The sequence below is a fragment of the Microcaecilia unicolor genome, chromosome 10, assembly GCF_901765095.1.
Source record: "Microcaecilia unicolor chromosome 10, aMicUni1.1, whole genome shotgun sequence".
NCBI lineage: Eukaryota > Metazoa > Chordata > Amphibia > Gymnophiona > Siphonopidae > Microcaecilia > Microcaecilia unicolor.
Window position 1 is genome coordinate 157,736,212 of NC_044040.1, and position 24,835 is coordinate 157,761,046.

Genomic DNA, 24,835 nt, shown 5'->3' on the forward strand with positions numbered 1-24,835 from the left:
CACGCACTGCAATGCCCAGACACCAGCCGGCAGGCCCCACAACGGGCACACTGCTTAATCACCTCTATGGGAGTAGTTATTCATCCTGTCACAAGCACAGCACAATGTGTCCCAAGCAGTGAGTCAGGATGATCTTAAGACCTCCAGATGTGACTCTGCAGACTCAAGCCTGTTCACCAACTGGTCTAGTAGTAAGGCACTCAAAACCAGAGGCTAAAAAAGTGTGTCCATCCACCTGCTGTAGATAGAAAATACAGAGGAGCTGGACTGGATGCCAAGAGAGATAAGTTACAGCTCAGTTGTTAGTTCTCTATCTCCACCTGCTGGTTGATGGACACAACTATCCCGTAGGTTCTGGAATAGTGGGAAGCTAGGTAATGGAAGAGGACATTCTCAGCACACCCCCATACTACACAGCCTTTGTACTTAACACAAGTTAGTTTGCTGTTAAGAGAGCAGTAAATGTTAAAAAAAAAAACCCACACACACACAAAAAAAAAAAAACCACACACACTTATTGTATTCTAGTTGAAGAGCTTCATTCGAGTTTAAAGTAAGGCAGGAAATAATGTTCAGCATCATAAAATATTTCTATCAGCACCTTCTAAATTTCAGGCAAAAAGCCACAATGTAAAAAAAAAAACTCCATTACGTGAGAATCTCAATCCAAGCTGCCCTGGGAATATATTTAAAGTATTTTAATGTCCTATAGTCATAAAATAGTAAGGCAAAAGTAGTGCTCTAAAAATTATTTCAAAACCTTAGTTTCTGGACCCCCCATTAAGCCTACACATTGTAATTTCACAATTTCTCTCTCAATAATTCAATGATGTTTTTCATATAATCTAAATCATTTGCCTACATCTTGAGGCATGCATCTAAGTGTCCCAAGCTTAAATGCCCTCTAACACTTGTGGGGTCTATTAAGGAACCTTTTTGGAAATATGCAATCTGAACAGTATTGCTGGGAAAGTAACATACATCCTCTTGGAGACCACTAAAGGGCATAGTTATTAACAAGTGCTACTATTAAGGCACATTATTTTATCACCAACTCGTGCTATTTTACGCAACAAGATCTACTTACTAATAATAAGGGTTAACAGTAAAATAGCATTTTTTAACGGTAGTCTGCATTAATAACTACACCCTTATGACACCAAAAATATAACTCAAGATACTTGCTCCATTTAAGCTTCTATACAAGTATGATTTTTACTTTACACTGCTTTAAGTACAACTTAGACTTAAGCCCATAGAATGAGAAATAAGTTGTGTGCCTACTTGTAACTACTACTAATCATCATTTTTATAGTGCTACCAGCTGTAAGCTTGAATATGAAGAGACAATCCCTGCTCGACAGAGCTTACAATCTAATCAGAACAAACAAACTGGACAAATAAGAGATAAGGGAAATACTAAGGTGGGAAAGATAAAACAGACATGGGTACTGAACAAGTGAATAGGGGTTAGGAGTTCAAAGCAGCATCAAAAAGGTGGGTTTTTAGCTTAGATATGAAGACAGCCAGAGATGGAGCTTGACGTACTAGCTCAGGAAGTCTATTCTAGGCATATTCCAGCAAAATAAAAGGAACGGAGTCTGGAGTTGGTAGTGGAGAAGGGTACAGATAAGAGAGATTTACCCAAAAGAACGGAGTTCCTGGAGAGGAGTGTAGGGAGCGATAAGGATGGAGAGGAACCGAGGAGCTGCACAGTGAATGAACTTGTAAGTCAGTAAGAGGAGTTTGAATTGTATGCGGAAACGGATAGGGAGCCAATTAAGTGACTTGAAGAGAGGGTTAATATGAGCATAGCGATACTGGCGGAACATAAGCTGTGCAGCAGAATTTTGAACAGATTGAAGGGGAGAGAGATAGTTAAGTGGGAGACCTGTGAGAAGCTAGTTGCAGTAGTCTAAGTGAGAGGTGATAAGTGTGTGGATAAGGGCTTTGGTAGTATGCTCAGAAAGAAAATGACGAATTATGGTGATAATATAGAGAAAGAAACTACAGGCTTTAGCAGTCTGTTGAATATGTGCAGAGAAAGAGAGAGGACTCAAAGATGACCCCAAGGTTACGAGCTAATGAGACAGGGAGATACAGAATGGGGGAAGAGGAGAGGTTGGTTTAGGGGGAAGATAAGAAACTCAGTTGTGGTCATGTTTAGTTTCAGGTGGTGGTGAGACATCCAGGCAGCAATGTCAGACAGGCAGGTTGATATTTGGGCCTGGATTCCTGCTAAAAGTTCTGGTGTGGAGAGGAGCACCAAGGAAAGAAGTATAGATGGAGAAGAGGTCCAAAGTCAGAGCCATGAGGTACACCAACCGATAATGGAATAGAAGTGGAGGAGGATACACCAGAGTATACACTAAAAAGTGTGATGAGAGAGATAAGAAGAAAACCAGGAAAGAACAGATCCCTGAATTGCAAGTGAGGACAGCGTATCAAGGAGCAGGTGGTGATCAACAGTGTCAAAAGCAGCAGATAGATCGAGAAGAATGAGGATAGAATAGAGACCTTCGGATCTGGCCAGGAATAGGCTTTAGTTAGCATTGTTTCAATTGAATGAAAAGAGGGAAAGCCAGATTGAAGTGGATCAAGAATAGCTTGAGATGAAAGAAAGTACAGACAACGGCGGTGAACAGCTCGTTCAATTATCTTGGATAGGATTTGAAGAGGGAGATGGGGTGATAGTTGGAAGGAAAGGTTGGGTCCAGTGAAGGTGTTTTGAGGAGTGGTGTAACTACGGCATGTTTAAAGGCATCAGGAACAGTCGCAGTGGAAAGTGAAAGACTGAGGATATGACAGATAGAAGGGATGACAGTAGAAGAGATAGTGCTAAGTAGATGGGTGGGAATAGAATAAAAGGAACAGGTGGTTAGTTTCGAGTAGGAAAGAAAATGTGCAGTTTCTTCATTAGTGATTTCAGAAAAGGAAGAAAAGGAGGACGGCGTTTTAAGGAGGAATAAGAGAATGGAGTGAGGGAAGGAGAGGTGGAGGTGACTTGGCTGAGAATTCAAGGTTAATCTTGTGAGCCTTATCATAAAAGTACTCAGCCAGAGTCTGGGGAGAAAGTGAAGAGGGTGTTGGAGAGGAAGGCACTTTGAGGAGAGAGTTCAGTGTGGCAAAGAGACGCTGAGGGTTTGACCCAAGAGAGTTTGACAACTGGATGTAGAAGTCCTGTTTGGCAAGTGAAACAGCAGACTGGAAGGAGGCCAGCAAGAATTTGAAATGTATGAAGTCCGCATGACTTGGATTTCAGCCAAAGGCGTTTGGCAGATCAAGCACAGGAACGTAAGTAGCGGGTTCTAGAGGCCATCCAAGGCTGGAGTTTGGTACGCCTTACTAAACGAGGAATGGGAGGAGCGAGAGTATCCAGAGCAGAGGAGAGAATAGTATTATAGGGACAGACAGCCTAATTGACAGATTTGGATAACGTAGTGGTTGGGAAGAGGTTTGAAACACTGGAGGGCAGAGTAGAAGAGCCAATAGCCTGAAGATTCCTAAATGTATTGGTGGAGATTGGATGGGGCAGGGGAGGAGGATGTTTAAATGTGAAAGTTATCAGATGATGGTCAGAGAGGGAAAGAGCTGAGGCACAATACTAGGAGAGTGAGCAGTTGGAGAAGAAGATAAAATCAAGACAGTGGCCATTCTGGTGAGTAGGGGTAGTGGAGCACTGTTGAAGATTGAAAGAGGATGTTAAATTGAGAAACTGGGAAGCATAAGAGTCAGAGGGATCATTAGCATTAATGTTAAAAACCCCATGAATGAGGGAAGGAGATGAAGGTTCAAGAAAGTGTCAAAGTCAGTGAGAAAGGGACTTATCAGGGGATCAATAAATGATGGCTACTCAGAGAGGTAAAGGAGTGAATAAACTAATGGAGTGGACTTCAAAGGAAGAAAAGCAGTGAGACTGAGGTGGATGAAGAGGTTGAAATCTACAAAAGGTTGAGAATAGTGGTCCAATACCACCTCCGCGGCCAACCAGGCAAGGAGTATGGGAGAAAGGTAACCTCCATGACATAGGGCAGCAGCTGAAGCAAAGTCTTCATGGCAAAGCCAAGTCTCAGTTAGGGTAAGCAGACGGAGAGTACGAGAGATAAAGAGGTTGTGAAAACAGAGTCGGCATGCCACAGAGAACATGAGAAAGGCAGAGAAGAAGGGGAGAGGAGAGGAACAGAAATTAAATTGATCACAGCGTGACCTGCATGAATAGGATGAGAGATGATGTGGAGGACCAGGATTGGGATTGATATCTCCAGCAGAGCGCAGGAGAAAGAGCAAGAGAGTACAGAGAAGAGTAGGAGAGGCATGATGACAGCGAGATGTACTCAGACAGAATGGAGATAGTTGAATGAAAGGAAGGAAATGTTGCAGGTTGAGAGCTAAAAAGAAGGGAGAAGACAAAAGTCACTTTACTGTCAAATTCTTCCTATTTTCTTACTCCTCTATATGTTACAACTTTGCCTTACCCTTCACTACCAATTATAATGTTCTATTACGTATTGTGTTGTCATTGCAAGTAGTATACCATGCCATATTTTGTATTGTTACTTGAATATTTTTATTGCTGTAATTGCCTATTGCTCATGTTTGATCTATTCTTACTGTACACCGCCTTAAGTGAATTCCTTCAACAAGGCGGTAAATAAATCCTAATTAATAAATAAATACAAGAGATTGTGAGATTGTAACTCAGCTTGAGCTTGGATTTGGAAAAAATGAGTAATTAATTTACAGGTTCTTTGGGAAAGACTATTCAGGCAGATGCAGCCAAACTACTTCTTCCAAGGAATATAATGAGTTCAGATTGTACCTGATAGTCCCATATTTTAACCAGGCGATCATCTGCTCCAGAAATGAGGTAAGGTTTGTCACCTCCACTATAGTAATCAATGCAGTTCACTCCTTTTTCATGGCCTTCTAAGGTGAAGTTGGGGGAAGAAGATCCAAGCTGCCACACCTGAAAGAGGATCCACATTCAATTGTAAATATATATAGTACCTTGATCTTGTATGCAAACTGACAACAGTATTTACTCTGCAATTTCCCACTGGATTTAAACACATTTGCAATACCAGGGATACTGTTTTAGTCCTAGGATGCTTAAAAACAATGTATTTTTTGGGCTCAATATAAAAAAGTCTAGCAGTAATTATCTTACCCTGTGAGGCAAAGACCTGAAAGTGCCAAATCATTGCAAAACTATAAATTTTCACTACAGAGCACTAATTACACCCTGTACATACGTAACTGACAGACAGACAGACAGTACAGGTGTAAGTACTAAAAAAGCTTCCAGTTTTCCCCAAACATCTTGAATGCATTCTACCTTTTGTGAAAGCACATGAGAAAATGCTTTTATTCTACCTGCTGGGTAATCAGATCAGAGGCTATATCCAGGAGATTTCCACACATAGATGAGGGCTTGAAGAAGGATCCAGATGATGTATTGAGATTATTGCTCATACAACACTCCTCTTCTCCCCTCCCCCCCCCTCACCAACACCAAAAGATGAAAATGTCACATCTTGGATGTGAACCTTTATCCATATTGGGGGGGGGGGGACTTAAAAAAATAACATAACAGCAAATGTATAGACATGATCTTGTAGATATTCAAGGAGTATAACAGAATAAATTCTATGAATTGAAATGCCACTGATATCTAATAAAAGTCAAGTTTTGTACACTACCTTGATAGTCCTGTCCAGAGATGCACTGGCGAACTGGTTGTTATCCTTGGGGTTTATGACAATCTGCATAACATAATGGGTGTGTCCCTCAAACACCTGAGAACAAGCCCACTTCTTATCCCAGTCCCACAGCTTGATAAGCATGTCATCTGAAAAATTGACAATTATTTTAAAGTTGATTATATTATCCTGCTTTCCTTGATATTTATATTTATTTTAATGCAGTTAAACATGCCCTTCCAGCATGATAAATAAATCTTAATCTACAATAAAAACCTGTGTCATGGAATAAAAAAAGCAGTTGGAAATACACCCCCGGGATTCTATATATGGTGCCTTAATTTCTATAACAATGTGCGTAACTTTAATTGGTTAACTAGCTAATCAGAGCTGTTCATTGGATGTTAACAAGAAATTATCAGCACTAATTGGCATTAAGATTTACACAAATAACTCACTAAGCGCATTCTGTAACGTGGTGCGCCTAAATTCTAAGTCACATAGTTGAAAAGGGGGCATGGCCACGGGCGGGGCATGGAGATTTCTAAAATCTATGCACATGGTTATAGAACACATTCACTCTGCGTCTAATTTAGGTGTCAGTATTTACGCCACGTAAAACATAGCATAAATGGCCACAACTACATTTGGTCACGTGGACAGGCACTCGGCATTGTTCTATATACCATGTGGGGAAATTTAAACCTATTTTATAAAATTTAGGTGTACTTTACAGAATACAGAAGCCTAGGAATATTTTTTTCCGAACAGAATCTTCAGGCGCTGTATATAGAATCTAGCCCACAACGGGTAAAATTATTTATTGCATTTGTATCCCACATTTTTCCACCTATTTGAGGGCTCAATGTGGCTTACATTATTCCGTAAGAGGAAAGCAGATTATAAACAGTTCGTTACAAGGGATCAGAGATATAGTGCTGTAGCATTAAAGTTCATTCGTAACCATTGTTAAGGCAATCAGGTGTAGGAAGTTAGGTTATGTCCCATTCTGGTATAGGTTTCGTTGACTGGAATTTAGGATAAGTCATTGTGGTATGCCTTATTGAACAGGTTGATTTTTAGTAATTTTCAGAAGTTAGTTAAGTTATGCATTGTTTTTGTGGCAAATGGTAGCACATTCCATAGTTGTGTACATATGTATGAGAAGCTTGACGCATTTGTTGATTTATATTTTAGTCCTTTGCAGCTGGGGTAGTGGAGATTCAGGAATGTGCATGATGAGTTTTTTGTATTCCTGGGTGGTAAGTCTATGAGGTCAGACATGTAGGCCGGGGCCTCGCCGTGAATAATCTTGTGAACTATAGTACATATCTTAAATGCAATACGTTCCCTGAGTGGGAGCCAGTGTAATTTCTCTCTTAGGGGTTTGGCGCCTTCGAATTTTGTTTTTGCGAATATGAGTCTGGCTGTTGTGTTTTGGGCAGTCTGGAGTTTTTTGATGATTTGCTCTTTGCATCTGGCATATATTGCGTTGCAGTAGTCTAGGTGGCTTAACACCATAGATTGTACCAAGCTGTGGAATACTTCTCTTGGGAAGAAAGGTTTTATTCTTTTGAGTTTCCACATTGAGTGGAACATTTTCTTTGTTGTATTTTTCACATGGTTTTCTAGTGTGAGATTTCGGTCAATTGTTACTCCGAGAATTTTCAGGTTGTCTGAGACAGGAAGGGAGAAGTCTGAGGTGTTTATAGTGGTGGGTTTGTTCATGTTATATTGTGATGAGAGGATGAGACATTGTGTTTTTTTTCTCCGTTGAGTTTTAATTTAAATGCATCTGCCCATGAATTCATAATTTGGAAACTGTGGTTGATTTCCTCTGTGATTTCTGTTAGATCATGTTTGAATGGGATGTAGATCGTAACATCATCTGCGTAGATGTAAGGATTTAGGCCTTGGTTGGATAGTGATTTGGCTAGAGGTGTCATCATTAGGTTGAACAAGGTTGGTGAGAGCGGTGATCCTTGGGGTACTCCACATTCTGGTTTCCATGGTGAAGATATGTTCAACTTGGATATTACTTGGTATGTTCTTGTGGTCAGGAAGCTTTTGAACCAGTTAAGTACATTTCCTCCAATCCCGAAGTATTCTAGGATGTTTAATAGTATTTTATGGTTAACCATATCGAACACGCTCGACATGTCGAATTGTAGGAGGAGTACATTGTTGCTGGTTGCTATTGCTTGTTTGAATTTGACTAGGAGGGTGATTAGTATGGTTTCGGTGCTGTGGTTGGAACAGAATCCTGATTGTGATTCGTGTAGTACAGAGAATTTGTTTTGGTAGTCGGTGAGTTGCTTGGTTACCAAGCTTTCCATTAGTTTGGTTGCTAGGGGAATCGATGCTACCAGGCGGTAGTTGGTTATGTCATCTGTTTTTTTCTTTGAATCCTTGGGTATTGGGGTGAGTAGTATATTTCCTTTATCTTTAGGGAAGAGTCCACGTTGAAGCATAAAGTTTAGGTGCATTGTGAGGTCTGTTATGAAGCGTTGGGGGCAGATTTTATTAGGGTGGTAGGGCATATGTCCAGTTTGCAGTGGGATTTGGTGAACCTGTTGATCGCTTGGGTGATGGTTTCATCCGTGAGTAGCATGAAGTTTGTCCAGGTTTGGTCTACTGGATATTCATCAGAGATTGGGTCCAGACAATCAATGAAATTTTCATGGTCAGTGGTATTGGTTGGTAGTGTGGTTAGGAGCTTTATAATTTTTTCATTGAAGTATTTAGCAAGGTTTTCTGCTGATGGACTGTCTGTGTTAGTTGTGGTGACTGGTATGGTGTCTAGTAGTTTATTCATGAGTTGAAAAAGTTTATGCGCGTCTTTGTAGTCTGGCCCTATTTTGGTTTTATAGTATGATCTTTTGGTTTGTGTTATTGTGTATTTGTATTTTCTCTGTATTAGTTTCCATGCGTTGAGTGTGTATTCATCTTTCACTTTCCTCCATGCTCTTTCGAGTCTTCTAGTTTGTGTTTTAAGCTCTTTTAGTTCGTCATTGAACCATGGGATCAAGTTTTGTCTTTTTGTCGTTCTTGTTCTTAAGGGCGCTATATCGTCTAGTACACTTCTGCATTTTTCTTCCCAGTCAGGGAGGTAGTGTGTGGAGTTCGTTCGTGCTGTCCATTCATTTTCGTATATTTTTTGCCAGAATGCTGCTGGGTCTATTTGGCCTCTTGTGCTGTAAGTTGTGGGTTTTTGGGTGCGGTATGGTTCCTTCTTCCGCCAAGTTAGCGATAGGTTTAGTTTGTAGTGATCGGTCCAAGGTGTTGCTGACCATTTGATGTCTGTTACTAGTATGTTGTGGTCTGCGGACAGTTTGTGTGAGAACAGGTCTAATGTATGTCCTTTGATGTGGGTAGCATGCATGTGTTGTCATATGAGATCCCAAGAGTGGAAGAATTCTTTACATTCTCGTGCGTTGGTAGAATTTGGGTCTTCTAGGTGCAAGTTTATGTCCCCTAGTATTAGTATGTTTGTGCTGGTTACGCAAGAGTTTGAGATGAAGTCCATAAAGTGAGATTGGCATTCGTTCCAGTTACCGGGTGGTCAGTAGAACAGGATGCAGTTCAAGTGATCAAACAGGGATTTATTGGAGATTCTGACTGAGGCTATTTCAAGTTGGGTTGTTATAGATTCGGCTGTGATTTCGGTGGTGAAGTGGGAGCAATAGATTAGTGCTAAACCTCCACCTCTCTTTCCCTTCCTGGTACGGTGAGTGATTTTGTATCCTGGGGGGCATAAATCTAGGATTATGGGATCTTTTTGATTGTGGATCCAGGTTTCGTGAATGAAAGTAAGATCGAGGTTTTCTGACGTGATCCAGTCTGTAATTGTTGTTGTCTTATTAACTGCGGATCTGGCGTTGATGTAGCCCACTTGAATGTTTTGGTATGGGGTTATTACATTTGGTGATGTGTGAATTTCTGTTAGTTGTCGTTCCTTAATTAGTGTCTGTTTGTTGTGGTTCTTCCTTCTGTGTTGAAGATGCTGTCTGTATGTAGGTGTTTTTTCTTTGGATTTGGTGATTGTTTGTTTGGTGGGGTGTGGATTGCCTGATCATCGTTTTGTGGTTTTGTAGGGTGGATGTGGTGTTGTTGTCTGCGAATGGGGTAAATAGTGTTAGGTGGCGCCGTGATAGGGAGTATGTTAGCAGGATGGTAATGGTGTTGTTGTTTGCGAATGGGATGGACAGTGTTAGTTGAATTAGTGCTAGGGAGTATGTTGTGCCTAAAAGACCACAGCCACTTCCCCTCCCCTGGGAGCATCTGCTGCATCACTAACAGACATGTAGTGCTCGTTCCTTTCCAGTTCTTCCAGTCAACAGCAAGGGCCTCAAGGACTCAGAGCACGCACAGTGGTGCTTGTCACCATGGCCATTTCCTCCCTCTATTGTCAAATGTCATGTTTTAAAGTTGAAGCACACAAAGCGAGGAGGATTGGCAGTACTGTGAATGCTCAGAGACCCCATGACCTGAAAAGATGTATAAGAGAATTGAGAAAAGGGAAGTGGGAATGACAAGGGAGAAGAGAGAGAGAGGGATGAGGAGAAATCATGGATGAGATTAACAGAGGATAGGGAAAGAAATGAGAAGGGAGAATAAAAAGAGAATAGACATAAGGAAGGGGTGTAAGGAAGAGGAAGAAGAGAGGAAGGGCAGAAAGAAGGGTGGTGGTGGAAGGACAGGTGTGCAAGCATGGTAAGCAAAAGATTCAAGACGGCCAAAAAGTAAAAGGGAGAATATCACGTGGTTAAGCTTATTGGTAGAGGGGTGATAGACAGAAAGGAATAGTGTGGACAGGAACAAACAAAATCATATAGTACTGGTATCACCCTTCCTATTGGGGGTACTTTGACAAATTATCAGGAATTTGAGGGTACTTGCTATTTAAAAAAAAACAATGCAATAGATCTATGATCCAATAGTGCCGCAGTTGATGTTTAGAAAAGTTTCTTACCACTACTAGTGAGAATGAAAGGTTGTGTTGGATGTACAGCAATACAGCGAATATAATCCGAGTGTGCTTCAAACATGTTAACTCTTTCCAAAGTGTTGTAATTGAAAACTCTGATTTGCATATCATCCTACAGACAAAAAAAGAACAATGATACAAAATCTTGCATCATTCTAAAGTTCTGAATATCAAATCACGTTAAAAAAAAACCCATTAAAGCATAAAGAACAGCATGAAGTGTTTCTAAGGCAGAGGCTTTGCAAAAAACTGAGTCATATAAGCTTTGCAGATTCTCCTCTACAAACTAAACATAGTGCAAACATACATAACATTTTAACATGACTGCTCCAGGACACTTTATGGACAGCTTCTTGGAGTTTATGATCTAGTCAAGAAAGACATACAAACAAAGAAACATGATGGCAGATAAAGGCCATATGGCCCATCCAGTCTGTAACCCCTAACTCTCTCTTCCCTAAGTGATCACACATGCTTATCCCATGCCTTTTTAAAATCTAACACAGTCTTTGACTCCACAACCTCCACTGGGAGGCCATTCCATGCCACCCTCCACCCTTTCTGTGAAATAATACTTTCTTAGATTACTCCTAAGCCTAGCCCCCTCGTTCCAGAGCTCTCCTTCAGTTGAAAATACAAGACTGAAAACAAGTAAAACACTAACTTAACGCAGCAAGGCCATGATTACATCCCAGGGAAAGAAAAGATTAAGAGTGTGCAAAATTTTATAAATATTTAATAAGCGCACACATAATTCAATAAAATTGCATGTATGTAAGGGCAGACAGCAGAGCACCACAGAAGGAAGCTGGTCAGAGCCACCTGGAGGACTTGCAAGCAGTGGGAATAGGCAGCTGTAACACAGTAAATGACTAGCAGTCAGTAAAAGCCATCAGCCTGCTACATGGCGACTAAGGTCAATGGAGGGGTAGGATGTGACGCTACTACAGGCAGACTAGTCTGGAGCAGTGGCGTAGCTACGTGGGGCCTGAGGGGGCCTGGGCCCCCGTAGGTTTCAGTTGGGACCCCCCTCCCGGCAAACCCGCCCCGCCTACCTTCGGTTTTGCTGGCGGAAGACCCCACTCCCCGCCAGCCGACGTCCTCTCCGACCGTTCTGCTGCAGAAAAGTCTTCTTCCCCTCTCTGATCACCATCTTATAACTTTCACACTTAAATCTCCTCCCTCCCAGTCTCGTCCTATCTTATCTAATTTATCTAGGAATCTTCACGATATTGACCCTTCATCTCTATCCTCCCATGTTTCAAACCTCCTCTCTACTGTGGCACCATCCACGTCTGTCAACGAGGCTGTTTCTTCTTACAACAATACTCTATCCTCTGCCTTAGACACTCTTGCACCTTTGATGACCCGCCCTATAAGGCGTACAAAACCCCAACCTTGGCTGACTTCTAATATCCACTACCTACATTCCTGTACCCGCTCCGCCGAACGCCTCTGGCGGAAATCTCGGGCCCTTGCTGATTTCTTACACTTTAAGTTCATGCTGACCTCCTTCCAATCTGCTCTTTTACGTGCCAAACAGGATTATTATATCCAACTGACCGAATCACTTGGCTCTAATCCTCGACTTCTCTTCACCACATTGAACTCTCTCCTCAAGGTGCCCCCTCCCCCAACTCCCCCTTCATTATCTCCTCAGACCCTTGCTGAATTCTTTCATGACAAGGTTCAAAAGATAAACCTTGAATTCTCTACCTCACCACCTCTCCTTCCACTAGTCCGTTCCCCTCTCTCTCCTTCACCTCATTCCTTTTCCTCCTTTCCTGAAGTTACTATAGAGGAAACTACACTTCTCCTTTCTTCCTCAAAATGTACCACCTGTTCCTCTGATCCCATTCCCACCCACCTTCTTAATGCCATCTCACCTGCTCTTATTCCTTTTATCTGTCACATTCTCAACCTCTCACTTTCCACTGCAACTGTCCCTACTGCATTTAAACATGCTGTGGTCACACCTCTCCTTAAGAAGCCTTCACTCGACTCTACTTGTCCCTCTAATTACCGACCCATCTCCCTCCTCCCTTTTCTCTCCAAATTACTTGAGCGTGCTGTTCACCACCGCTGCCTTGATTTTCTCTCCTCACATGCTATTCTTGACCCACTACAATCTGGTTTTCGCCCTCTCCACTCAACCGAAACTGCGCTTACTAAAGTCTCCAATGACCTATTACTGGCTAAATCCAGAGGTCTCTATTCCATCCTCATTCTTCTTGATCTTTCCGCCGCTTTTGACACTGTCGATCACAGCATACTCCTCGATACCCTGTCCTCACTTGGATTTCAGGGCTCTGTCCTTTCCTGGTTCTCTTCCTACCTCTCCCTCCGCACCTTCAGTGTTCACTCTGGTGGATCCTCTTCTACTTCTATCCCTCTGCCTGTCAGCGTACCTCAAGGTTCTGTTCTTGGTCCCCTCCTCATTTCTATCTACACTTCTTCCCTTGGTTCATTAAATCTCATCCCATGGCCTTTCCTACCATCTCTATGCTGATGACTCCCAAATCTACCTTTCTACCCCTGATATCTCACCTTGCATCCAAACCAAAGTTTCAGCGTGCTTGTCTGACATTGCTGTCTGGATGTCTCAACGCCACCTGAAATTAAACATGACCAAAACCGAGCTTCTCATTTTTCCCCCCAAACCCACCTCCCCACTCCCCCCATTTTCTATTTCTGTTGATGGCTCTCTCATTCTTCCTGTCTTCTCAGCTCGAAACCTTGGGGTCATCTTTGACTCTTCTCTCTCCTTCTCTGCTCATATCCAGCAGATCGCCAAGACCTGTCATCTCTTTCTTTACAACATCCGTAAAATCCGCCCCTTTCTTTCCGAGCACTCTACCAAAACCCTCATCCATACCCTTGTCACCTCTCGTTTAGACTACTGCAATCTGCTTCTTGCTGGCCTCCCACTTAGTCACCTCTTCCCCTCTCCAATCGGTTCAAAACTCTGCTGCCCGTCTTGTCTTCCGCCAGGGTCTCTTTGCTCATACTACCCCTCTCCTCAAGTCGCTCCACTGGCTCCCTATCCGTTTTCGCATCCTGTTCAAACTTCTTCTACTAACCTATAAATGTACTCACTCTGCTGCTCCCCAGTATCTCTCCACACTCGTCCTTCCCTACACCCCTTCCCGTGCACTCCGCTCCATGAATAAATCCTTCTTATCTGTTCCCTTCTCCACTACTGCCAACTCCAGACTTCGCGCCTTCTGTCTCGCTGCACCCTACCCCTGGAATAAACTTCCTGAGCCCCTACGTCTTGCCCCATCCTTGGCCACCTTTAAATCTAGACTGAAAGTCCACCTCTTTAACATTGCTTTTGACTCGTAACCACTTGTAACCACTCGCCTCCACCTACCCTCCTCTCCTCCTTCCTGTACACATTAATTGATTTGATTACTTTATTTTTTGTCTATTAGATTGTAAGCTCTTTGAGCAGGGACTGTCTTTCTTCTATGTTTGTGCAGCGCTGCATACGCCTTGTAGCACTATAGAAATGCTAAATAGTAGTAGTAGTAGTTTAGGACAAGTTATTCCTTCGTTCATACTCAATGCACACTGTCATAATACATTTGAAAGTAAGCATGTAATGGCATTTATTAAGCTTTTTTCACATGTAAAAGGTGCATCAGGGTATACCTGTATACAACGTAGGCACACTGCTGAATTTTAAATGTTTTTCATATAGGCGTTCCTGGAGAAAGCCTGGGCAGAGCAGGGTCAGCGCTGTGATATACTCTGCATCTACATTTACACCTTCCTTAGAGTTGGCGTACGTTTGTGCACTACTAGGGGTCATGGTTGACCCTACTTTATAAGTATTTCTATTATGTGGCGCTTTTAGTCATTTCACATAGGTACCCTATTATGAAATTGGCCACCCCTCCCACATGACTAGTGATTTCTGCTTGTGATGTTTTGTACCATCTCCAACCTCCATTGGCATCACATGCTGCAAACCTTTATGATATGTTAAGAAAAGTGGATTTTCAAGCTTTCATTGGCTTCAACTTGGATTTAGATTATTCTCTTGTTTAACATACTTCCTCCTCTAGCATCAGAAAAAAAAGCTTTTCTTTCTTCAACTGATAAAGCTCAGTTTTAAGCTTTCCACCTCACTGCTCCAGATGTCTAGAATACCTTTTCTGTGCAAGTGCACTATGATTACCACTTTCAAAGTTCATCTAAAAAAACACTTTTATTCAGTCAGCTTTTAAAACTTAATCCCCGACTCTCCTCACTCATGGCCTTCAGATTTAACCACTTCTATAATAAATTAAGCTTCTCTTCTTTATTTTGTCAGGGTTTCTTGACTAGAATGTAATCTCCATGAAGCAGCACTGGTCTCTTATAATGCCTTGTAATAGTATTCATAACCTTGTATATTTTTTCATATTCTGCTGACTAAACATACAACAAAGTAGGAGTTTGTTTCCCCGAAACTACAGATTCTACACTGTCAAAATATACAAAAAAGAACAGTAATTAATAAGAAACACTCAACTGGAAAAAGTCTACACACACTCACAACCAACAACAGCCATGACTGATTTACAATAACTGCTGACCAGTTTTTGCCTATTCTTCTTGGTAGAATAATACAAGCTCTTTCAAACTGGTGAAGATCGTCTGTTTCAAGACTCCATGACTCCAGTCATAAGTTTCTAGTGTATTCACGTTTGGACTTTGACTGGGCCACCTGAATACATCCACCTTCTTTCTTCTGAGCCCATCGTTTTTGCTTTGTTCTTAGGATCACCACATACTGAAAACATGACCTTCTCCCCAGTCCCAATTCTATAGCAAACTAGAATAGATTTTCCTCCAAGATATGCAAGTACTTTGTGCCATCCATCTTTCCCATTATCTTCACCAACCTCCTTCCCCGTCTCTATTGCTGCAAAGCATCTCAACAGAATAATGCTGATGTGATCATTCCCTCATTTTTATAACCTAGTTTTGGACATAAGCCCCGTTTCTGGATTATACATTTATGGTAAAAAGGGAAAATTAGGTTCTTACCATGATAATTTTCTTTCCTTTAGTCTTAGCAGATGAAGCCATTACATATGGGTTGTGTCCATCAACCAGCAGGGGGAGATAGAGAGCACTCAACTTTTCTCAGTGCCTCATGGCCAGCTAGCTCCACTGCCTCTTCAGTATTTGAAGCTTCCAAAGCAGTATAGCAAACCGCAATGGGAATAACATGAACTTTCCTCACAGCGAACGATGGCCCCTTAACAAGGGCATAAACTCAAAAAAGGAGGGAATGAACTCATCCTCCTGGAGGGAATAAATTTGTCCTCCACTTTGTATAAACGGAGGAAATACTTGCATCCTCCTGGAGGGAATAAACTCATCCTCCCAAAACATGAACTGGAGGGAATGAACTCATCCTCCTATAACTGTAACAAGAATCCTGAAGACTGTTTTCCGACTCCCCAAGGAAGGAATATAACTTCAGGAAACAAGAACAGCACCTAAAATCAGAATCACTGCAATACAGACAATCATACAGGAAGGGCTTATGGCTTCATCTGCTATGACTAAAGGAAAGAAAATTATCATGGTAAGAACCTAATTTTCCCTTCCTTGTCATCAAGCAGATGAAGCCATTACGTATGGGATGTAACAAAGCAATCCCTAAATAGGGTGGGACCAGTGCTTGCACCTGTGCTCCAAAACGCGCATCCCTCCTGGCAGCCACATCCAGCCTGTAATGTCAGGTGAAAGAGAGCTTAGAAGCCCATGTTGCAGCACTGCAAATCTCATGAAGAGATAGTGCTCCAGTTTCCGCCCAGGAAGAGGAAATCGCTCTTGTGGAATGTGCCTTAAAGGCTTCAGGCGGAGCCCGGCCAGACAGCAGATATGCTGAAAAGATAGCTTCTTTGAGCCAACGGGCAATAGTGGCTTTAGACGCTGAAGACCCTCTGCGAGGACCTGCAAACAGCACAAAAAGATGATCAGAGGTCCTGAAAGAATTTGTAATTCGCAGATACTGCAACACAGTCCTGCGCACATCCAAAAGGTGCAACTGCCCAAATGAACCTGGAAACTCCTCCTCAACAAAGGAGGAAAGAAAAACGGACTGGTTTAGGTGAAACGCTGAAACCACTTTAGGCATGAAGGAAGGCACGGTCCGAACCGTGACCCCTGACTCTGAGAATTGCAGAAAAGGGTCTCTACAGGACAGCGCCTGGAGCTCTGACACCCGTCTCGCCGAGGTAATAGCCACTAAAAAGACGGCCTTCAGTGTCACATCTTTCTCTGAAGCACGCCGAAGCGGTTCAAAGGGAGCCCCCTGAAGGGCCTTCAATAATAACCCCAGGTTCCAAGCTGGACAAGGTGCCCGCACGGGAGGACGGAGCCGAAGCACCCCTCTAAGAAACTGTGCCACATCTGGATGAGCAGCTAAGGACACGCCTTCAACCTTGCCACGCAGGGAGGCCAATGCTGCCACTTGCACCCGCAGGGAATTATAGGCCAAGCCTTTGTGTACACCATCCTGCAAAAAGTCCAGAATTGGCGAGACAGGAGCCCGCAACGGCTAAAGCGCTCTTGAAACACACCAGACTTCAAACTGGCGCCAAATCCCGGCATAAGCCACGGAAGTGGAGCGCTTACGGGCCTGCAGGAGAGTGGAAATTACCTTATTTGAGCAGCCTTTATCTCTCAATTGCGCCCTCTCAATCGCCATGCCATAAGACCAAAGCGGCAGGCGTCCTCCATGGCCACCGGACTCTGTGACAACAGGTGCGGAACCAGAGGTAACGGAAAGGGAGCCTCCAACAGCATCTGTCGGAGGTCCGCATACCAAGGCCTCCTGGGCCAATCCAGGGCGATGAGCACCACTTCTCCTGGATGCAGCCGAATCCGCAGGAGCACTCGCCCTATCAAGAGCCACAGAAGGAAGACATAAGGCAAGCCCTGGGGCCAGGGTTGAGCCAAGGCATCCAACCCGGCAGAGCGAGGATCCCTCTGTCTGCTGAAGAAGCACGGGACTTTGGCATTGGAACTGCTCGCCATAAGATCCATCACTGGCTTGCCCCATTTGGCACATATCTGCAGGAATACATCGTCTGCTAGTTCCCACTCCGCTGGATCGATCTGATGCCTGCTTAGATAGTCGGCTTGCACGTTGTTCTGACCTGCAATGTGAGCTGCTGACAGGGACTGTAGATGCAGCTCGGCCCAGTGGCAAATTTGTTCGGCCTGCACGGCTATAGCTCTGCACTGAGTGCCGCCTTGTTGATTTATGTAGGCCACTGCTGTCGTGTTGTCCGACATCACTCGGACAGCCAATCCTTCCAGGGTCACTTGAAAGGCCAGAAGAGCCAGAAACACCGCTTTCAACTCCAGGCGGTTGATAGACCACTCTGACTCGTCGGGCGTCCACAGACCCTGGGCATGCTTCCCCTGGCAATGTGCGCCCCAGCCCTTCAGGCTGGCATCTGTCACCACTAGGCACCAATCGGAGAGCGCCAGCGGCATTCCCCGCCGCAACATGCTGTCCGAGAGCCACCACTCCATACTGAGGCGGGCTGCAGGGAGCCAAGAAAGTCTGCACTGATAATCCTGAGATACTGGAGACCATCGTTGAAGTAGAGAATACTGTAGAGGTCTCAGGTGCGCTCTCGCCCATGGCACCACTTCCAAGGTGGCCGTCATCGATCCCAACAGCTGGACAATGTCCCAAGCTCACGGGCGGGGCATCCTCAGGAGCAGATGGACCTGATTCTGAAGCTTGCACCGCCTTTGCTTGGGAAGAAACACATAGCCCGAGGCTGTGTCGAACCTGGCCCCCAAATATTCTAGAGATTGCAAGGGGGTCAGGTAACTTTTGGCCATATTGACGACCCAGCCTAGAGATTGAAGGACTGAAACCACTCTGGCTGTAGCTAGATGACTCTCTTTTTCTGAGTCTGCTCTGATGAGCCAGTCGTCTAGGTACGAGTGAACCCGGATACCCTCTCGCCTGAGAAAGGCAGCTACTACCACCATTACCTTGGAGAAGGTTCGGGGAGCTGTGACGAGGCCAAAAGGCAAGGCCCAAAACTGGAAATGTTTTCCCAACACCGCAAACCGCAGAAACTTCTGGTGCAGGGGCCAAATTGGTATGTGCAAGTAAGTTTCTTTCAGGTCCAGAGACGTGAGAAACTCTCCTGGCTGTACCGCCGCAATGACGGAGCGCAGGGTTTCCATGTGAAAATGCCGCACTCTTAAGGACTTGTTTAGCTCTTTTAAGTCCAGGATCGGGCGAAAAGACCCACCTTTTCGTGGCACCACAAAGTAAATGGAGTAGCAGCCTAGACCTTGTTCGGCGGGAGGCACCGGAGTCACAGCCCCTATCTGGCACAGACTGTGCAGAGTCTCCTCCACCGCCGCCCGTTTGGCGACTGAACCGCATCGTGACTCCAGAAACACGTCTCTCACCGGGGCATCGAATTCTTTTCAGTATCCATCTCTGATCAGGTCCAAGACCCACTGATCTGCGGAGATTTTGGCCCACTCCTCGAAAAAGAGGGAAAGTCTTCCTCCGATGACAGGAAACGAGGAGGGGGCAGGCGCACCATCATTGAGAGGGTCGCCCCTGAACTCCAGGCCTTGAACCGGCAGCTGCGGAACGTTTGTCCGAGCGAAAGGAGTTTCTCTGCTGAAAGCGGACACGCGAAGTGAACCCAGCAGCACGCCCCGGGTGGTACCTTCTAGCTTCACGGAAGCGAGGTCTGTAAGAGGAGCGGACCGCCTGACCCTTAGAGGAAGGCTTTGGCCTATCTTTGGCCAAGCGCTGAGGTTTGGAATCCCCCAGGCCTTTAACAATGTTTTCCAGCTCCTCACCAAACAGGAGAAGGCCTTGAAAGGGCAACTTCACCAACCTTTGCTTAGAGGCCATGTCCGCCGCCCAATGTCGTAGCCAAAGAGTGCAGCAAACCGCCACTGCTATAGCCATTTGCTTAGCCGAAGCTCTGACCATATCATAAAGGGCGTCAGCCAAAAAGGACAAGACAGACTCCATCCGCGGAGCCACTTCAGACAAGGTCTCCGCTCCATCACCGGGCTATTCCACTGCCTGCTGTAACCAAGCCAGGCAGGATCTAGCAGCATAACAACTGCATGCAGATGCCCGAACAGTGAGACCTGCCAAATCAAAGGACCGCTTCAGAGCTGAATCAAGCCTGCGGTCTTGAATATCCTTCAGGGCAACACCTCCTTCAACAGGGAGGGTAGTTCTCTTTGTCACAGCCGTGACCAGAGCATCCACTTTAGGCATTGCAAAGCGAGCCAAATGTTCCTCACTCAGAGGGTATAATTGCCCCATAGCCCTGGCAACCTTCAAAGGTCCCTCGGGGTCAGCCCATTGAGCCGAAATAAGCTCTTGGATGGAGTCATGCAAAGGAAAGGCTCGAGCAGGCTTTCTGGTACTAGCCACTCCCAGGATCTTCAATCAAGAGGGCTTGTAAGGCATCTGAAATAAGCCCTGGCAGCTCCTCGCGGTGGAAAATCCTCACCGCAGACGGATCATCAAGCTCCTGTGGCAATTCTGCACCCGACTCTGGCTCCTCAGCCCAAGAAGTTCTGCCAGACCCCTCAGAATCCTCATAGCCCGACCACTGGGGGGAAAAGGGGGGTGCGCCACACCCAGAAGGGGAATTAGCCCTTCTGCGTTTATCAGGAGGATAAGAAACAGGCAAATCCAACTCCAAAAGGCCAGGATCCACCGGGGGGGGGGGGGGGGGGGGGGGGGGGGGGGGGCAGGCAGAGGGTCCGAAGATCCCTGTGGAAGAGCTCTTTTAAGCATGTATGCCCTATGCAGCATTAAAACAAAATCAGGGGAGAGAACCGCTCCCTGACCGGCCGGATCCTGCCCAGGGCTATCAGCTCTATTATTAGCCTCACTCAGAGGACCCCCCCCCCCCCCCGGATTCAGGGCTCTCCGACGCAACGGAGGCCGCACCATGTGTAAAATCCAAAATGGCGTCCGCTGCCAGCTCAGAGCACGAAAGATCGCCGCTCGCCATACTCGGGCCGGCTCTACCGTCTGTACAGCACGAATTACAGAGCCCCGCTGCTGATTTGCGCTTGCCACATTTAGAACAACGCTTTACAGTCTCCGCGGCCATCGCCGAAAACGGCGGTAAAATTCAAAAATGACAGTTTACGCCAAACACTTCCCGATCACGGGCACACCCCGGAGGAGTCAGAAAACACTCTTACCTCACTGCACCGAGTATCACAGCTCCGGTCCTGCAGAAGAATCTCAAGAAAAAAACCTCTTTTCCAAGATCGTTGCGCTAAAGCGCGACGCGACTTTATTTATTTATTTTAACGCTGTGAGGAAAGCAGAGGCAAAAGAGGTAAATAAAAACACTCCGGAGAATCAGATAAGTGGGAAAGGCAGGGAAAGGCGAACCAATGTGCCTGCATCCACTGAGTGGGAAAGGACAGGGAAAAGCAAGCTAATATGTCCACATCCACGGGGGCATGGGTAAGGCGGGGAAAGGGCTGACCTATGTGCCTTCAAAGTGAAGCTGCTATAGCCTCTAACACCCCGGCTAACAACTGGCAAGCCAGGAGCCACCCCCAGGCAGATTTGTGATGGAGCTCAAAGAAGCTGCAGCCACCCTGCTTGGGGAGATAGAGAATACTGAAGAGGCAGTGGAGCTAGCTGGCCATGAGGCACTGAGAAACGTTGAGTGCTCTCTATCTCCCCCTGCTGGTTAATGGACACAACCCATACGTAATGGCTTCATCTGCTTGATGACAAGGAATGTACATATATACTTTATATTTACTTGTACAGCTAATAAACAATCTCTATAAGAGTACTTCCACTTGCCAAGCCCAATATATACTTCTTTCTTCACATATACATTTAAATATTGGATTGGACAACAGCTTACAGCTGTGGCCCTTCACTGGCTCCAGCAGTTTTAACTGGAGCAGTCCACAGACCTGGAAGTACTCCTGGGACCATGGTACTTTTGCCAGCTCTACCACCAAGAGTCCCAGCTCCAGGAGCTGGTAGTGCCCTCCTGGACTGCTGCTGGAGACCCATTCTAGCACAACAAGAACAGCACATATGGACTGCTGCCGGAGGAAAAAAAATAAACAGCGCAAAGCGAGCAGACAAGCAGCAGCAGCTATCAATGTTGCCCACAAGCAGAGAAACTACAGCTCAAGTTCTGCATGAAACATTAATTCTGCACTGTACTGTAAGTCTCCAGCAGTGAAAGGGGAGAAAAATAACCCACTAAGCCTTACAGCATTCAGTCTATGCGCTGCAATGACTAGGCTGGTTAAGTTGGAAGCTGGTATAAATAACTACTATTAATCATTTCTATAACACTACTAGACATACACAGAGCTGTACACATTATAGCAGTTACTTTCTCTGTCCCTAGTGGGCTCACAATCTAAGGTGCTTTTTGGACCTGGGACAATGGAAGGTTAAGTGACTTGTCCATGTCCATGGTCACAAGGAGTTGCAGTGGGAATCAAATTCAGTTACCCAGGATTTCAGCTCACTGCACTAACCATTAGGCTACTCCTCTATTCCAGAAGAAAAATCCACAATAGCAGTAAATGAAGGTTCATTAAACCAGATCATGGGGTTCTGACTGACCTGTAAGCCCAAAAGAGCACAAAGGGCCCATAGGCCCCAAAACAAAAATGAACTCACTGTATTCAGATAACAGACTTATCTTTTCAAATGAACTATGTACGCCAAAGAAATTCTCCCTTTAATGCTACACAGTCTGCCCTGATTGAGGCATCACATTCTTCAAAGGCTTAAATACGCAAACTCTGGTTAAAGAATGAGCCAGCCAAGGACCTTCAAAAACAGTAAACACCAGAAAAATCCCCCCACATAAGGTCTTATTAAATCCTCCCAGTAGTCTCATTTTTCTTACAGTTAAGGAACAGAGGAAGCTACAGGGAAAAATGGTTTGGCTGTGCATGACAAAAAGATAAAACAATGCACAAACTAAATTCACAGAAAAATCACAATCTAGTCACACTATTGTAATTTCCTGCTGATTTCAAACTATTCTGCAGTGAGACAAGATACTGGTACCACAAGATTATGTGTTTGGACAAGAATGACGTGAGACTTTCTTGACCAAAACCTGAGGGGGGTGGGGGGGTGAATAAATTTGGGACTAGGAATCTAATACAATAACAGCAGAAGTGACAAAAAAATGGAAAAAGCAGGTGCATCAAAGCAAAATATTTTTAATGTGAAACGTATACGGGATATGAATTATTGCATAACCATTACTTGCCCAATTTCACTGCTTTAAGAAAAAAAATTAAGAATGTATTGTTCAAGTTTAGCTCACACTATTTCACTGATAGCTCAAGGTGATTTACATTCAGGGACAATGGTACTTTCCTGTCCCCAAAGGACTTACAATCTAAAGGGCCCTTTTATTAAGCTGCAGTAAAAGTTGACCTTAGTACGCCTTTAGGCGAGTTTTTCCTGAACGCTAATGCCATTTTTACCAGTCAGAAAAAGGCCAATTTTCTATTTTTGCCATTAGTGCAGGGCCATTAAAAAAAGAGTTACTGCAGGGCACTTAATGTTCCCGCGGTAATCCTGTGTTATAATCATTTAGCATGTGATGCGCTGATTAGAGCAGAAATGGTTTGTATGTGCAGATCAGGAAATTACTGCAGCACACCCGACTGTACCCCATAGTAAGCCCTTTAAGCTGTAGTAAGCATGCACTAAAACTTACTGTAGCTTAGTAAAAGGACTCCTACGTTTGTACCCGAGGCAATGGAAGGTGTAGCGACTTGCTCAAGATCATAAGTACCGCCATCAGAATTTGTACCCTAAGCTCTCTGGTTCTCATTCTGCTGCCTTACTCACCATGGGCTTCTTTTACAAGGTGGCCCTACCGATCAGCGTGCGCTGAATGCAAAGAAGCCCTATGTCAAATGTTTTTTGTTAGCTATAATAATTCAAAGTCAATTTGCTATCATTTTAATTACAGATTTTTATTTTCCACTCAAATGTCACCAAAATTCCTCTATCCCATGGCGTGCTTATACAAGTTTCCCATTTTCAAGTGATATCCCACAAAACACCTGCAGTTCACAATTCTCAATATCCATTAATGCAGTTTTCTACTAGTCTTGGAATTCCACCCTGCCAAGTGTAGTTCTCAAAATAATCACAATGTATAAGTACAAGATAAAGTATCCACATAACAGAAGCAGTATATGCAAGCCTGTTGCCACCATATTAATTGCAACTATCCTGAAAACTAGACTAACTAGGGGACAGCTTTTGAAGCACTGCATTAACACACCAGCCTCTCCAGTAAAATAAACGGAAGCCACTACACTTTCCTTATGCAGCTAATGCCCCAAAATCTTGATTGATTAATAACTAATATAGACTGTACTTTTTGCCATGGCTGGCTTCTTCAAAGAAGGTTGCAATGGCATTTTCATTTTCTTAAAACTTTCCCTTACGCTGCTCATGCAAATGCTGGGCTAATCTCTACACTGAGTGCAACACAGGTACACCCAAACTTATAAAGCAATAAAATAAGCAGAACATACACAGGCAATGTTGGGACAGAGCACGGACAACTGAAAAACACGAGCAGGAAGAACACCACATAAATTCAAAGAAAGAATGCAGAAGGATGGGCAAGATGCAAGGTTCTGAGCGAGAAGCAGTAGAATGGATACTTACGGCTCCAGTAACTACCCAATTTTTTCTTGCCACAAACTTTGCAGCTCTGACTGGCAAGTCACAGACTTCAAAGGTCTTCACGAGTGTCTATAAACAAGAACAATCACATTACCAAGACACTCTTCCCTCAACAAACCTTTGAGATCTCGTCATGCAGCTTATTTGGCTACATTATACTGAATGGAGTGCATTTGCTATTAAATAATAAGCAAAGGAAATGTAGGGGCACCCCCAGCATAATGCTCTGAGGATTCCATGCACCCATCCCCATTGCTTGAGGATTCAATTTTGTACACAGATGGACAACAGCCTAATATATTTTAGATATTTCTGACCCAATCATAATCCAATGTGTACTTTTAAATAGACACAAAAAAAGAGGATAAATTAGCACAAGTTTGAAGCCGAGCTGTAGTTCCAATCAAG

General features: G+C 44.2%; 1 protein-coding gene across 1 annotated transcript in view; it reads right to left on the minus strand.

Moving 5' to 3' along the window:
• The window catches only part of COPB2 (coatomer protein complex subunit beta 2), an 88,971-nt gene that overhangs the window by 53,923 nt on the left and 10,213 nt on the right, over positions 1-24,835 (minus strand). The window contains exons 3-6 of the mRNA XM_030216370.1: positions 24,410-24,496; positions 10,672-10,798; positions 5,700-5,848; positions 4,820-4,966 (exon numbers count right to left, since the gene is read on the minus strand). Of these exons, the coding sequence (XP_030072230.1) occupies positions 4,820-4,966; positions 5,700-5,848; positions 10,672-10,798; positions 24,410-24,496 (510 nt within the window). The remainder of the gene's footprint in view (positions 1-4,819; positions 4,967-5,699; positions 5,849-10,671; positions 10,799-24,409; positions 24,497-24,835) is intronic.